Source organism: Cariama cristata, unplaced genomic scaffold (assembly GCF_000690535.1).
Source record: "Cariama cristata isolate BGI_N322 unplaced genomic scaffold, ASM69053v1 scaffold27250, whole genome shotgun sequence".
Taxonomy (NCBI): Eukaryota; Metazoa; Chordata; class Aves; order Cariamiformes; family Cariamidae; genus Cariama; species Cariama cristata.
In genome coordinates, this window is record NW_009594582.1 from 55,916 (window position 1) to 71,127 (window position 15,212).

A 15,212-nucleotide genomic window follows, 5' to 3' on the forward strand; every position below is an offset into this window, starting at 1 on the left:
TAGAAATCTACAAAAATCTATGAGAGCAGCAACTGGGACTCGCAGAGAGAGGGTAACTGTGTGAGACAGAAACCTCCATGCTGTTTAGTCCTTGAGAGGGGGGGGACAGAAAGAAACCCTTCACGCCCCTGTCTTAGCGTGGCCATAGCTGTACTGAGCACTACAAACCCCTGTAGCCTGGAAGCGTGAGGTTCTGTTGTGTTTTTTTTTTCTTCCCTTTAAAAAGTTTTCAGGAAGTCTGGGGGAGGGGCAATGCTGTTACTTTTTTGTTATAATGGGCCCCTTTGTGGAGATGGAAGAGGAGAAGAGATCTGTGTGCCTGTGGTGCGCACGCTTCCCAGTGATTCCCAGGGTAACTTCCCAGGGCTTCTAAAAAGCGCTGGGTCCCTGCAGTGTGGGGAGAAGGGGAGGGGGGCTGCTCCAGGATGGAGCTGATGGTGCTGCTCAATGCTCTGGTTACTCGCCTGCTCTTTGTGTTGCACTCTCTCATCGGGGTCTGGAGAGTGACTGCTGTGAAGAAAGAACCCAAGTACTGGCTGCTGGCACTGCTCAATCTTCTCCTGTGCCTGGAGACGGGGCTCACCCTCAAGTTTAAGCAAGGCAGAGGCTACAAATGGTGAGCATATTCTGCTGGCTCTGACAGAGCCCCTCTTGCTTCTTTGCATGTACTTTGCTGCAGATGCGAGGCTGCCTTCTGTGGCTGCTGCCCGAGAGCAGCGCTGCCCTGGCTTTGCTTCTGCCAAGCTTTCAGGGGATTGCATTTTCTCCCCTGCTGCACCTGGGGGGTGTGGGGTGGAAAACTGGTAAAGCCCTGGCAAGTCCATTGCCAAATCCAGAGGGCTTTCAGGAGGGGCAGTTTTGCAGCAAACTACTTGGGATCCACTCTCTGTCCAGTTCTGCATGTGTATCCATACTAACAGCTGAAGAACATGGGAAACGTAGCCGCAGAAAAGAGGTACATGCTATAGAGCTGTCAATCCAGTGGGCTGGGGAAGCCAGGGGCACACACTCCTCAAGGTGTCGCTGGGCACTTGCTGAGTGACAACGTGTCTGGAGAGGCTAGATGTGTGGGGTGCAGAAGAGTGCTGGGGGGCCCACACAGGCTCTTCCACGTGGACGACCTGCATCTCTTAGCCCATCCTGCCATGCCCTCGTTTGCAACTCCTTCCCTGGCACTGCATTCCCTGTCCCTGCTACTTGCAACATTGCTAACGCCACGCTACTGCATGAGCCAAAACTCAGGGACAAATAAAAGATGAGCAGCAACCACTCTTGCGATACTGCAAGTATCTTAAGTATTTGGATTTGAGAGGCTGTTCCAGAGGGGAACTTACTGTGCATGAAAGGCTGCCTGAGAAAGGAACAAAAAAAGTTAATCATAGCAGAGTTTGCCCAAGCACATGGGTTTTTACATGCATCTAAAGGATTACTGCAGTCATCTACAGCTCATCAGCCCTCAGTCAGCCAAAACAAATGCCGTGTAGAAAGGAAGCGGTCACGTAACTAATTGTCATGATTTCACTAGGAGCTTTTATTTTTAAAAGCTCAAACTGCAGGCAGACCCCCAGACAATTCCAGGACAAAAAAAAAAGCCCTAGAGTATTTAAATGATCTTAAATTCCTGCCCATTGCAACCTGTGAAACTCATTACATCAGAAGCAGTGCTGTGTGACAATTCACACAAGTGTTCCATGCTCTAAATTTGGATGTAACAAAAGCAGTGATAAAGTCTGGGACACAGAACAATTTAACAACAGCAGAGCTCCAAATGCACAGTTATGAGACAGAGGTGGAGTGAGCAGACCCGATTCACTGGGGAGAGGAGGCAGCAGCAGAGTCTTCATGAAGGAAGACTTGCCATGGCCATTTTTGGAAAATCCAAAGACAAATAGATACCGAAAGCAGATCCATATTAGATGAATACATGTGCTAGAAGACTGGGCTAAATTTAACTAGAAGGAAATTTTGAAAATGGATGTGGTCCAGCACTTTAAGCAGCACAGTAAAGTATGTTTATAGTTAAGAACTGTAGACAAATGGCCAGCATGCATCAGGATAACTTTCTGCTCCGGTGGAAAACACTCGCATTCAGAACAGGCAGTATTATCTGCATTTATAGAAACACCTCCATAGACAATCACTGATCCAAGTAACAGTCAGACTGTGCCACAGGACTCTCCTGCCTCCAAGAGCCTCATATTCTCTCCCTTCATTATTGACAGAAGACTGTTACTCGTTATACCACCACAAAAATTTAAGTGGCATGTGGAGAAAAAATATTATTGTGGGCCTGGTCACATAATATTTCCTCTAGATTGCTCCTTCTGAAAGAAAGGTAGGGTTAAAGCTACTGAAGTCTCCTGGCCTGATCTGGTATCATTAGCTCAGTATTGCTAACCTGCCAGCTGGATGGATTTTTCATGTGCTCAAGTCCTACAGGAAATACCGTAAAATGTTAGTTCTCTCATTCAAATGAGAGGTGTGTTCTCTCCCAAAATAACCAGGCTAAAACCCCACAGAATCACTAACTTTTTTTTTTGTGGTTTGCTTTTTTTTTAAAAAAAAAAAAACAACACAATAAAAAAAACACCCCCCCACACCCACAAAAAAAAAAAAAAAAACAAACCAAAACCAAACCACAAGAAAAACCCCAAACAACAAGCCAGAAACAAAAAACAGACCAGGAGCATCTTATTTAGAGGCGATTGTTTGAAACATTTCATAGCAGCTCAGTAACCCAGTCATTTTCCTGAGCAGCAGGGTGTTTTTCTTTTTGTCAATACTTAATCTCCACTGGAAGAGTCATGATTACAAAAATAAAGGTGCATCCAAGATAGGAACTAACAATAAATGCAACAACATTTGACTGGAATGTTGCTGCGGTTACATACTTATAAGCAATTTAAATTCACTGCAGAATGTGCCAATGATAGGATAGAAGGAATCAAGCATGTATCCTGAGTTTGACTCCACTGTCCTGTCCTAGGCCAGTACCTATATGTGATGCAAAGGCTGCTGTGCATCTCAGCAGCGTTGCAGCGATGCTCACTCCATGCTATGGCGGAGCTAGATGGAACATTAGTGGCATCAGACCTCATTCCTACTCCAACAGAATAGGGATTGCCAAAAAATAGACTCCAAACAAAACTGTCGTATGTTTAATAAGAAAACACCAGCAACCCCTACAAGAATCACTGCTTGCAGAAAGAGTGACGAGACCTCTCTAGTACTCCTGAATAAACTCAGCTCAAGAAACTGAAGATAATAAAGCTTCACCATCAAAAGTTACACAGAAGACCGGCAGGGAGAGAAGAACTAGAGACAGAAATTGTAAAGAATTATACAATTGCCAGCACAAATGGGGAAACAAGGCCAAGACTCATTTCCATAAACTATTTTAGCCTGCACTGAAAGACCTCCTACCTACTGAAGAAATGCTTGGTTTAGGTGAACTTATGCTATTTCCACCTTTCCTGTGTCAATGCACAGGATTCTGATCAACAGCCTCTATCCCAGCATCATTCAGTGAAATGACTCAATGTATTAATTCACCCTTCAGGAAATCAGAAAGAGCGTGTTGGCTAGAGGCTTTTTCTCAAGTACAGAGGATGCTGTGACGGAAATACAAACAGCAAAGTGCCTTTAGTTAGTTCTTAAAAAGAGATTTCAAGTAAATTTCCATATATGATCTTAGACAGATGTACAAATAAACCTATGATTCATAATACTGACAGTGTGAGGAGTTCAGCAAGAACAGCAACTCTTATTTGCAGTTACCCTATTTCTTAATATCCCATATGATAGGAGGCATAAGATACTTTTTGGTGCAGATAATGATAGGATATATGGTATTTATGATGTGATATAATGCCAAGCTATCTTTTCTTTTCCTTCACAGGTTTTCACCAGCAATATTTTTATATCTGATTTGCACAGTACCATCACTATGGCTACTAGAAATTCATCACGGGACTCAGGTATTTATTATGAGACAAGATGGACTAGTTTGAAATTGATGCATTATTTGACGGGTTGGATTTGGGCATACAGACAGAAGTCTGCCAGTTCTTGTTCTAATTTTCTATTTTATACCGGTGGGTCTCCCAGTTCAGCTACAGATATACTATGACTACTGTGCATTTCCTAAATATCAAGTAACAAGACTCATTCCTAGCTAAAAATGAGATCATTTATTTGTATTTGTCTGCGGAACTAGAGGTTCTAGAACTTTGGAGGACTAAAAGTTTGAAAAACAGCCTTTCACCCCCAGGTTACCAGCCTGAATCTTGCTTAAGATGGTGAGAGAATTTCATTGCTTTATAGGCCTTTGTAAAATGAAGTGTGAGTTTCACAGCACTTACAGGCAGATACCACAACTCCAAGCAAGCCAAAATTGAGACAGGTATCAGTGAAAGTGGTCTTAAACTCAAATTACCTCGTTTACTGCAACCTAGGACAATACTCACAGATTGCTACTACAGATAGCTGACATGGTAATTTGTCAGTGTTTACATCCTTTCTTTGTTCATGCTGTATAGTAATCTGGGAGAAAGGTATCTGGATTCCAATTCAGGACTAAAACACATGACAAAATTTTTTAAAGGCAATTGTTCTTTTGGCAGATGGAGTCAGTTAGGGCCAGGACAGAGCCACTTAACCCAGCAGCTCACACCGAGTAAACCACCTCCTCATGCAGGCTGCTTTCGAGTCCCCAGAGCATTTCCACATAGTGAAAAAGGGGATTTGGTCTGTCCCAGCATTTGCACATAAGCAGTACCTTACATCCACATCTGAAAAGGGCCCGATAGGAACAAGACCAAAAAGTAACAGAAGAAAATACATAAATTAGACTATGAAGACATACTGCCTCATTTTCTCCTTTGAAACATTGTTAGAGCCCACAGAAGCATAATCAAATATTCAAAATTGTGTTTACACTGAAAATGCCTGAGGCTTTTTCTAAATACAGCAGCAAGAATTTATTGTCTTCTTGTTTTGCCAAATCTCCTTAAACAGTCACAGACAGGTAATGTGGATATTGAGAACATTTGTCATAGTTAAATCTGGTCCAAGAAACAGGCTAATTCTGTAGTCAAAGGCAGCAGTTTATTTCCCAAAATGATGTTAGAACATGGCATACTTTGTTCTTATTGATATACTGCTACTGTGAATTAAAGAGGAAGTATATCAAGTTAACAACTTAGTTTATACCTGAAGAGATAGGATAGTGTGTTCTGGAAACACACAATCTAATAGATTCAAAAACAATACCTCTAGAAGGGGAGCAGCCCCCCTAACAATTAATCTCAAACACAGCACCTAGACGAGTACTACTCCTCATACTAAAGTATTGCTGGGATTTTCCATATTAAAATACTAACAGAATGGGTAATTATGCAGTTGCTAGATCCACAAATTTAATATATACACCATGAAAACAGTTTGTGGTCTTTAAGGCAGTAGAACTTTGATCTCATGTTGAATCTTTAACAGGAAACATCAACTGCATGTGTCGGTGCTGTTATTTAAGGCATGTGCTAATATGCAGTCTCTCTTCCTGAAGACAGAGGCAATTCTGGCTCTCTGAGTACTGCAGAACTGGACATAAGTAATACCATTCATATATCAACAGTGAAATATTGACTCCATAGAAACTACTGCTTTGCTGTAAAGTATTTGGGGATGAAATACATGTTTGGGAGAGACTATAAAGTAAATTGAACTGTACTGAGTGAAAAAATTGCTGTCTGCAAAATGGAGTGGCAGGAAAACTAAAACCATTTAATCCATTAAAAAACCCAAACATTCTTTCTTAATATTGTATAAGATCTCAGATAAACGAATACCTCTGTTACCTTTTCAAATGCCTGTGTGCATCACTCACAGAAAGCAGTAAGCGACTGCCTTTTGTAGGGCTTACCTGACTACCAGTGCCATAGTCCATGTAGGCTTCCCAATCAGTAGTAGGACAAATACTTGGTAAACCTTGTAATTATTTTTAACCACCTCAACTTGAATGTTTTACGGAAATAGTGTATATTAGTGCCCATTCCCTCAGCCTCATTCTGAAATGGGATTCTCTTACCAGCTAAAATTCTAGTATATCACTCTCCTAAAAGTGATCTTACATATTTCACCATTTCTTCCCTCCCATACCCATTATCTTCCTCAATTTGGAAAACAGTTTAAGCAATCTTTTCTCCCTGTTTTATGTTTCGGTGTTCCTGTATGAGCAAAATGAAGCGGTCACGGTTGCTTTGAATTTTTGACATCACACATGTTGCCATAGTGATGGCAATTTGCTGTTTTCAGCAAATCGCAGAGAGCAAGCAGGGTACCTGTTGCTTGGCAGAGAGCCAGCTCCAGGGAAGGGCTAGCCTCTTCCACAACATACTCAGGCTGCCAGCCTCCATGCACATTAACAGGATTGAGGGTACTCTGCCCTGGTACTCAAGTGTCAATTTTACCATCTCAGTGCTGGACCCTTGCGAAAAGTTTTAGCTAACCTCTTTTTTATTTGGGAATAATGGCTGGTGAATAACATGCAAACAGAAATTTGCTGAATTAGTTCAGTGTTTCAGGTGTTCCCCATGCACTAATAGTGAGCTCTCTGCAGGCCACGCACTAGGACACCACCATGTCATGCAACAGTTTCTGTTTCGATTACAGGTTTTATAAGTCAGAGGAATGCAAGCTTCACCTCAGAAGAAACAAAGGAAGTAAACCATGCCAGAATTTATGCAAAATATGTACAATTTCTTCCTCTTTCATTTTTGCGTGGTAAAAAAAGAAAAAGCATTTTTGTTTAGCTGTGCACACAGTCTTGATACCTAGGAGTAACTGGGCTTTAGCAGTTAAGAGGTAAACCACATTTATCAACTGCCTGTAAAACTTAGTATTCACTTTTTCCTTGTCACATTCCCATTAAGTCACTGCACATACATAATTGGCTAGGCAAAGGTGCCTGGCATCAGCAGTTCTATTTACATGCATATACATGATGAAAATAAAGGCTCTTCTCCAAACTTTCAAGTGAATCACCACCACAGTCACCACTTAATAAATATTCAGAGAGAAACAAACCAAAACAAGACATGAACATACTTAAATTAAAAAGCAGGAGCCTAGTTAAATGACTGACTTTGCAGATGCAGGTTTCCTTGCACTGAAACAGTAACCCCCCCACTCAGTTGGGAGTAGTTGCAAAAGTCACATATAAGGAACCTACAAAAGACACTGATAAAGTGAATTAATTTTCTTAAAGGAGTATTCGCTGTACCTTTGTGCCACTAGGAAAAAAAAAAAAAAGAGGAGCCCCCTTGTAAGGCACACGTAAGCCACGGCATGCTTTCCTCCACCTTGCTGGGGCGGTGCGAGTTGATGGCTCCTGCAGCCCCTCTGCCCTGTGCAGAGGTCATGCTGACCAGCCGCAAGAGCTACCCACTCTCTGTTGTTGGCATGGGCAGAGCCACGGCACCTGCTAAGCGACATCCAGACACCTTGCTATCCACACAGTATAAATGCTACAGGTTCCCATCTCACTCCTGTCCTGAATTCAGCCACCTGATTTACTTGCTGGGACTTCTTGCAGTGTTTGGGAAGGGATTTCCACCACCCTTGCACATACAGCAGATGCGGTGGGCTGCCCTACCTGGGTCTCACCTCAAATTCAGCAAATTCATCCCTGCTTTAGAAAACAAACAAAAAATCCCCAAACTCTGATGTGAAGTTTAATGCAAGTTCATAGCTCCAGCTCCCTTCCTCTCACCCCTGCCAGAGCAGGCAAGGGGGCAGAGGAGTGAGCTCAAATGCAGACTCAATGACAAACCAAAGGCTGTCAAAGTGAATTAGCCTTCCTCCTCCAGCACAAGTTAGTAATCCCTTTGCCCTACCCAGGCTACTTGTTACAAGGTAGATATTCACTCGCTAGTATTCCAGGGTGGTTATGCCAGTTATGCAATATTTTTAGGTCATAGTCTCCTCACCCAACTGTGTCACACTGCCCGTGGAGGTTACTCTGAAAGGCTGACCTTGTCCTTGAGGGCTGGTCTCCCATAGACTGCTTCTACAGGCAACAGACAAAAAGGCTTCTCCAGAATACCAGTTAAATTTAATTTCTGAAACATCCTCTGAACAAGCTGGTGTCTCTCTCTCCTCTGGTTGAAGGGCTAACCCAGAGAGATTAGCCCCACAAGGCTGTAGCCAGGCAGAGTCCCAGCCCCTCCATGTCACTGTTTCCACATCCAGAACTTTAGATTTCCTTCTTCCAAATGGAAATATCACCTTCCCCACATCCGTGTGTCAGTCTTTCAATGCTCTCACTCCCACTGTCCAAACAAGGCAAGCATTCAGTTTAAAAGCCTTTACCACCAACTATAAAAGCAACAAGCACTGTCTTTTTTTCCAGATTTTTCAGATCACAGGAAGTTGCTCCATTTATCTATGACAAGGTCACGCAAGAGGCAGCATTTAGCCAGATACTGAGCAACATTATCCGAAACCAAGTAAAGTATCAAAGTAGAATCTGAAATTTGCTACAATGTGACATTTGCTGGAAAATGTTGTTTTTATATCGGCAGGCATTATGCTGAACACAGCTACTCGGTATGCACCAGAACACATTCCAATTGTTGCAGAAAAATCACCCCCTGTGCAATAAAATGGTGGGGGGCCCAGTGGAGGAATGCAAATTCTCTGGTGTTCTCTGGCACAAACAGGACAGGATAAAAGCCTTTAAAAGCAGCATGGTTTGATTTTCCAATTATCCCCTTTTTTATTACAATGAAGAGAGGTGTTAAGGGATTGTTATGACGACAGATTTTAGAACCATACCCCAGTTGCTCTGGGGCCAGCCGTGGGCATGAAGGTAGGTGGGCAGTGCAGTGCTGCAGACCTCAGACAGGACAGAGTCCCACCACTGGTTTACTGCGTCTGAAGTTACAGTATGTTTTAGCCAATGTCTGATTTCCCAGAGCACTGAGTACTTGGAGAAAATAAAAATACCCACTTTTTTTTCTACTCTGCAGGGGTACGCAACAACACAGGCCCATTTTTATTAATTATTCCTGAATCTCACCTCTCACATTATGAATTTCCTTGCAGAATAAGGCATAGCTCATGGGTGGGGGCAGAGAACACAACCCAAACATCCTACCCCAACTCTATTAATTTCAGCCTTGAGGGAAGTCATCCAGAAGAATGAAACAATGGCATTTTTAGAGAACTTCTTCTGAATAGCAGAGATAAGCAGATACTTTGAGAGCAAGTTTGAATATAGAGACTTGCCATGACCAAGTTTTACCCTATTTTACTGTTTTAGCCAGAGAGAGACTATGTAGGAAACCCAGTAGCCTGTTCATGAGAGCTGCAGGCAGATTGCATTCAAAGAGTCTGGTCTTAACAGCACCAAGGTGTCACCTGCTTCATCAGCCTTTGAATTTACCACCTCTTCTACAGTACAATCCTATACTTTCTCAGGGACCTACCAGCACATCACTCCTGTCCTCAAAAGAGGAATTCCTCCCTTCTGAACAAGAGGGGAATTACATTCAGAGTGAGCATGTACCTTTGTAAACATCGACTGACTTTCACAAATGAACCCTCTGCAGTTCAGCGGGACAGGACTCTCTCAGCCACAGACTGCATCTGCTCCCTGTGGGGGATGTTTATGCATGTGTGATGTTTGTGTTCACAACAGTACTGTGGTAATGAGCCCGGAGCAGTTCAGGTGAATGTCAGCAACCAAGACTTCAATCAATCCAGAGACAGCAGTCATGGAAGTGAGGGAGCAGATCACCACATCATTCAGACGGTGGGACACCTTTTCCTATTCTTAGTAGAGATCTTATGGTATTAGAGCAATTAGCAAAGCCTGTTGTGTCCATTGGGGCAAGCTCCTTGCACAGTAAGTAAAACTAAAAAAAGACAGACAGAAAATAGTAGTTTCAGAAAACCATATAGTGAAAACGGCCTACAGCATGCTGCATACTAACTATTGTTGGTAGGACAAGCCTCTGTGAAGAGGAGACTCCTACCATTCTTTTCCAAGTCTCAGTAACTGGATTTAGAAAGTGTCTGGGCGATGGTTCTGCAAAGGATAATGCTTAGCTGAAAACTGAGAACAGGAGGAGTAGTACACAGAGAAAGACTTGGTATTCATTACCCAAAGTTTATGTTAACGTGCCTTTTTCAAATTATGCCTGCCACATAGACATGATTTGCTCTAATACAAAGTGAGGGAGAACTAAAGCAGCCTCAAATGTGAATACAGTCTCTGAAGGTATCTATAATGTCAGTCCCCTGAAGTTACAGTAGGTTATTGTTGTTGTCTTTTAAACAGGCTAAAGTCTTTGTCAATCGGCTCTCCACAATCTGTGAGACTGTATGGACACTGGCCCTCCACCAGACTTTTCTACTGCTACTAGTCGTTGGGCGATGGCTTCTCCCCATCGGAGTTGAAATCACCCGGGACCAATTGTCTCAGCTGCTTCTCATGTTTGTGGGAACAGCAGCAGATATACTTGAATTTGCTAGTGAAACCTTGGACATCGCAGATGTTCGGTAAGGACTGTTCGCCGACATAAATAATTTGCACAGCACAAGATATTTTTTGTTTGAAGATTCGTTTGTGCAATCTGTGGTGTTCAGACTGGTGGAACTGTATTTCCCACAGATAACAGAAGGCTATGTTGAAGGGTTCTGTTTTCCTACTCTCACCTTTCCCTCTGTAAAAGACCTAACAGTCCTATGAGCTTTGTTAGGGATTACTCATCTGTTGCCAGCAGAGAAGCACATCACATCCATTACAATAAAAGGGTACCAAGAGCCAAACAAGTAGCATAACTGCCATGCAGTGTCAGTTCTTACAGCGACAGGAGCTGAAACACCAGATACACAGGACTCTTTCAGGTTAATGAATTGTTTTAGACTGGCAACGAAGCAACTAGAGTTTGCTTTAGTGATTCATTATCCAAGTGGCTTCTTTGGTTATCTGATATGTACTTTCTTCATGATAGAATGACAAAGTGTTCAAAGATAAGAAGAAAGGGAACGGCATAGTCTGGTGTGAATTTTCAACTTTGTGATCTCTCCCAGAGAAAGCCCATCTCCCCCTCACAGCACTGAGAAATGAGCTGTGAACATCCATCATAAAGAAAAAGAATCACAGAAGAGGTTCATCCTCTCTTACAGACGTACTATTTTATTTTGTTTTTGTTAAATATCAAAGAAAAGGTTTTACAGCAGGAAAAGAAATCCTTCCCACTTGGCAGAGAAGCTTCAGGCTTGCAAGGAATGTATAATCACTACAAGAGTAAAGATATCCCCTCTTTGAGACACAGAGTCTATTTCCATATGCTTATCATTATAGTGTTAGCATCAGATATTTAGTGTAATTACACAGCTGGAAGATGTAGCCCGAACAGCAAAAATTCCATACCAAAATGTGTCCCTGTTTTCCTTAGCCTTACATCTCAAGAGTATGCATTAATCAATCACTGTTTTGCTTAACCACCCTTTAAATGACACTCCAAATACTACAGGAAACATTTTTGTTATCATGTAAGGAAACTGCATCTTCACTGTTATCACTTGTTTTCCCCTCCCATAGGAAGAATTACGCTCTCATAAATGCAATCCTTGCTGTATGGACCTGGAGTATGTTACAGTTTCCACTTGATCTTGCAGGTCAGTACTTGCACATAAACAAGAGAACAAATGCTTTAAGTTTTTGCTGGCATGTCTTGTGGCTGTGCACATGCTATAGGATATATCAAGGACTTCTGATGGAGCGCAATTTATATGACAATGATTGTTTTTGAAGAAAGCCCATTGTGGTTTCTTTTGAGGAAACACTTGATTCTGGGTAACCTCTGATCTCCCTGATAAAACTCTCTACTTCCAGAAAAAAAAAAAATGGAACTGCCATATTGTATTGGAGCATCTGCTCCAGTTGCCTGTTACTGCCTTAAACTTCACTATGAGAGCTCTTGAGTTAGATTTGAGCCACAGTATAATCCAAGACCAGATCTGGGTAGGTTACTGGACACTATGGAGAGACAGACAATTGTTAACTTCAGGGAACAGCACAGCCAAGAGCACAGAAGATGTTATCACAGGAGAAATTACCTATTCACAGTGAACCACAGTGAACCTAAAAGACCATATAATGTTGGGACTGTACAGCCTTATCTTAATCTCAAAGGCCCAACATTCAGCCGGCTCAGGCTTGTGTTTGTCCCTAGGCAGAAAGGGTTTTCCTACATCCAAGAAGAATAATGAAAGCTGCCTTAGTCATCATCCGTTCCAATCATTTTGGCCTCCAATCACTGGAAGTTTGCAACTCAACTATATCACTCCAAAGACACGTTATCCTCACTAGCATCTTATATAAAATTGATTACTAGGTTGACACACTGACTAAAGTAATAAATGGATAAAACAATAACAAAAAATTACTCCAGGAATTTTTCATTAGCCTTTTCCTTCCTGGACAGCACTAGGATTTGTTTTCAACACCGAAGTTACGAAAACATTTCAGCTCAGCAGGTCACCTCCTGAAAAAAAACCCGATGCAACCACATTTCAGATTTATCACCACTAAAATTCCTGTTACTTGTAAAATATGTTCTGTTAGAGATGTGCAACACTCAGGTTTAAAAAAACCAAACACAACCACACACCAAAAAACCCCCACATACCAACAAAAAACCTCCATACACATCACCACCACCCAAATAAATTCAAACAGTGCTTAAACAATCATAGCATTAAAGTGAAGTAACCTCTTGTACTGTGCAAGTCTTCTCTGGTTATTGCTTTTCTCCTTATTTAATTACATTTACCAGTTAAAAAATAAATTATTGAACATACATTGCCCTGAAATTTACTATGGGTATAGATTATTTTAGGTAGTTCTATACAGCTGCACAGATAGTACTTTTTATTCAAGCATCAGAATGTTTATTCACACAAACATGACGTAAAATGGAAATTTTTAGGCACTTATTATTGGACTACAGCAATGCAGTTAGGACTATTAAACAGCAATGGCACAAAAACATATTAAAAAATTAGCTGCTGATGAAGCTTTGCCTAATGGATTCAGCAAATTTCTACATTCTACAACTCATTTTCCATTCGAGTCACGTTTTTTCTTTTTCCCTCAGCATTGACTCAAACAATAGAATTCTTTTAGTAAGCTGAAACATTTGGCGGTTGTTACTGCATCACAAGTAGCTATGTTTTTTAAACTAACGAAATCCCACTGCCTGAGAGACAGGTTAGTTAAGCTACATGCATTTTCATAAGAGGCAGCCATATTTACCACACACAAACCCTTCTGATGATCCTTCTCTAGACACCATGTCACAAAGGGCATGCTAGCCCACCACCACTTTTATAGCCAAGAGGAACACACTGATGCGAGTTCTAACAGTTGCATGCAATCATACCCAGAAGGTTAAGAAGGACTAACTGTGGGTCGTCTTATATGGCAAGCAGCAGTTTCTTCCTATCCATAATGCTTGATATTGCCCCGCACTGACATGACTTGTTCTTACTATGGCACATGAAAAGGCAATGGCTATCTGGCAAATCTTTGAAAAGCAAGGTCTTAGACAGCATGGAACAAATTGAAGTGCTACAGCTCAGGCTGTTCCCATTCAGCATGGTAGTTTTTTTCCTTAATGATACATGTTATCTTAGCATGTTGATTTAACAGAAAAATGTCTGGGGAAGTTGTTAAAGATTAGGTGACCTACTCCTGCTTCTTATTTTAAAAGTAGATAAATACTGATAGCTTTGTGGGATAGAAAAGGGGAAGCTGTTTTTGGTCCTGTTCGGTGCACCACATAAGTAATGCTAGGAATAGGATATGCTTTATTGAATTGTTCACAGTTGAATGCATTTATAATCCAGGGCACCCTGGACTATAACAGCTCTTTAGGCCAACCCCGGCTCAATTTTAGAAAGTTGTTTTAACATAACTGTGTTTTATTTCCAGTACAGCATATTGGCTGCAAACCAACGGCATCGGCTAGGTGGATCCCAAGCCTGCTGCTGTGCAGGTACAGTGCAGAACTATGGAACATCGGAGTCAGCCTTTTCATACAGGATGGTCCCTTCTTCATTGTGCGTTCAATCCTGATGGGCCACTTCAGAATATTCAATCAGATGCTGGTGTTTTTTACAGCTAAGAACATCTTAGTTGTGACCCTACAATTGTATCGTTTGGCAGTGATAACGTTAGACTTCCGTGCTACCATTCTGCAGAAGAGCAGGAAAGGAGAAGTCGGTTGTTGCCCATGCGAGCCTTATGAAGCTAGTACTCATGCTACTGCTGACCAAGATACCGAAATGAAAGAGTTTGTGGCTTTTCCTCCAAAAATGGAATCCCAAGCTCCATCAGAAGATCAGTGAGCGGTTACTAACTTGAAAGAGGTTGCATTTCCCACAACTTCTTCAGAAGGGCTTAGCCTATTTCTATGATCAAGCACACCTTGAGTGCCTAACTCATCTCTTCCACCAATAGATCAATAACTTCTTCTAAATTGTAGAGGAAATTTCTGAAGCAATTTCATAGAAATAGGACTTTTTAAAATCCATTTGTATAGTGGGTTTTGACTAGTTCCCTATTATATTATGCACAGGGATTTTGTAGCCATAGTTTGTAGTAGCAAGAAAGGTTTAGCACACTAACAAAGTTGGTTATTACCTTTGGTGGCACTGTGTTAACATATGTACTTGCATGTATTCAAATAGAAGGACAAGCCTATCCGTTATGGGCAGCACGGAAGCATTTAGCTTTACTTGAATGGTCGGCTATAACTAGAGTGTGGTGAACAATACGTTCACCGTGTACAGGAGCAACTTCAGCAGTGACAACAGTGCAAACACGCAAGTGAAGAGAGATGACGGATTTCTACTGTGACATCTAAACATTGTTCATTCAAGAAATTTAAGAAAATCTTCAAATGTTACCTCATCCTTGGCTGGATTCAGTTAAAAACTATGCAACACCATGAAACTGCATACACAAGACTGTCTCTTAGGACCTGCATGATCTGAATAACTTAAACCTTATTAAAAACAAAACAGTTCCACAGATCATTAGAAGACAACTGCATTTGTCACAGGCATTTTCTACAGAGGTGCTTGCCTTTCTATTTCTGTCAGTTAGAACATCCACCCCCCCCCCCCCCCCCCCCCCCCCC

General features: G+C 41.7%; 1 protein-coding gene across 1 annotated transcript; it reads left to right on the plus strand.

The window, feature by feature from the left end:
• Positions 1 to 282: 282 nt before the first annotated feature.
• On the plus strand, positions 283 to 14,418 carry TMEM26 (transmembrane protein 26). Its single transcript, XM_009698648.1, has 6 exons — positions 283 to 616; positions 3,899 to 3,977; positions 9,698 to 9,811; positions 10,340 to 10,560; positions 11,609 to 11,685; positions 14,003 to 14,418. The coding sequence occupies exons 1-6, from the start codon at positions 426 to 428 to the stop codon at positions 14,416 to 14,418; spliced, it is 1,098 nt and encodes a 365-aa protein (XP_009696950.1). The 5' UTR covers positions 283 to 425.
• The last annotated feature ends 794 nt before the right edge of the window (positions 14,419 to 15,212 follow it).

Coding starts and splice junctions, on each gene's coding strand:
- TMEM26 (XM_009698648.1), top strand. CDS start 426: ATGGAGCTGATGGTGCTGCTCAATGCTCTGGTTACTCGCCTGCTCTTT. Junction 617..3,898: donor CAAGGCAGAGGCTACAAATG/GTGAGCATATTC, acceptor TTTCCTTCACAG/GTTTTCACCAGCAATATTTT. Junction 3,978..9,697: donor AAATTCATCACGGGACTCAG/GTATTTATTATG, acceptor TGTTCACAACAG/TACTGTGGTAATGAGCCCGG.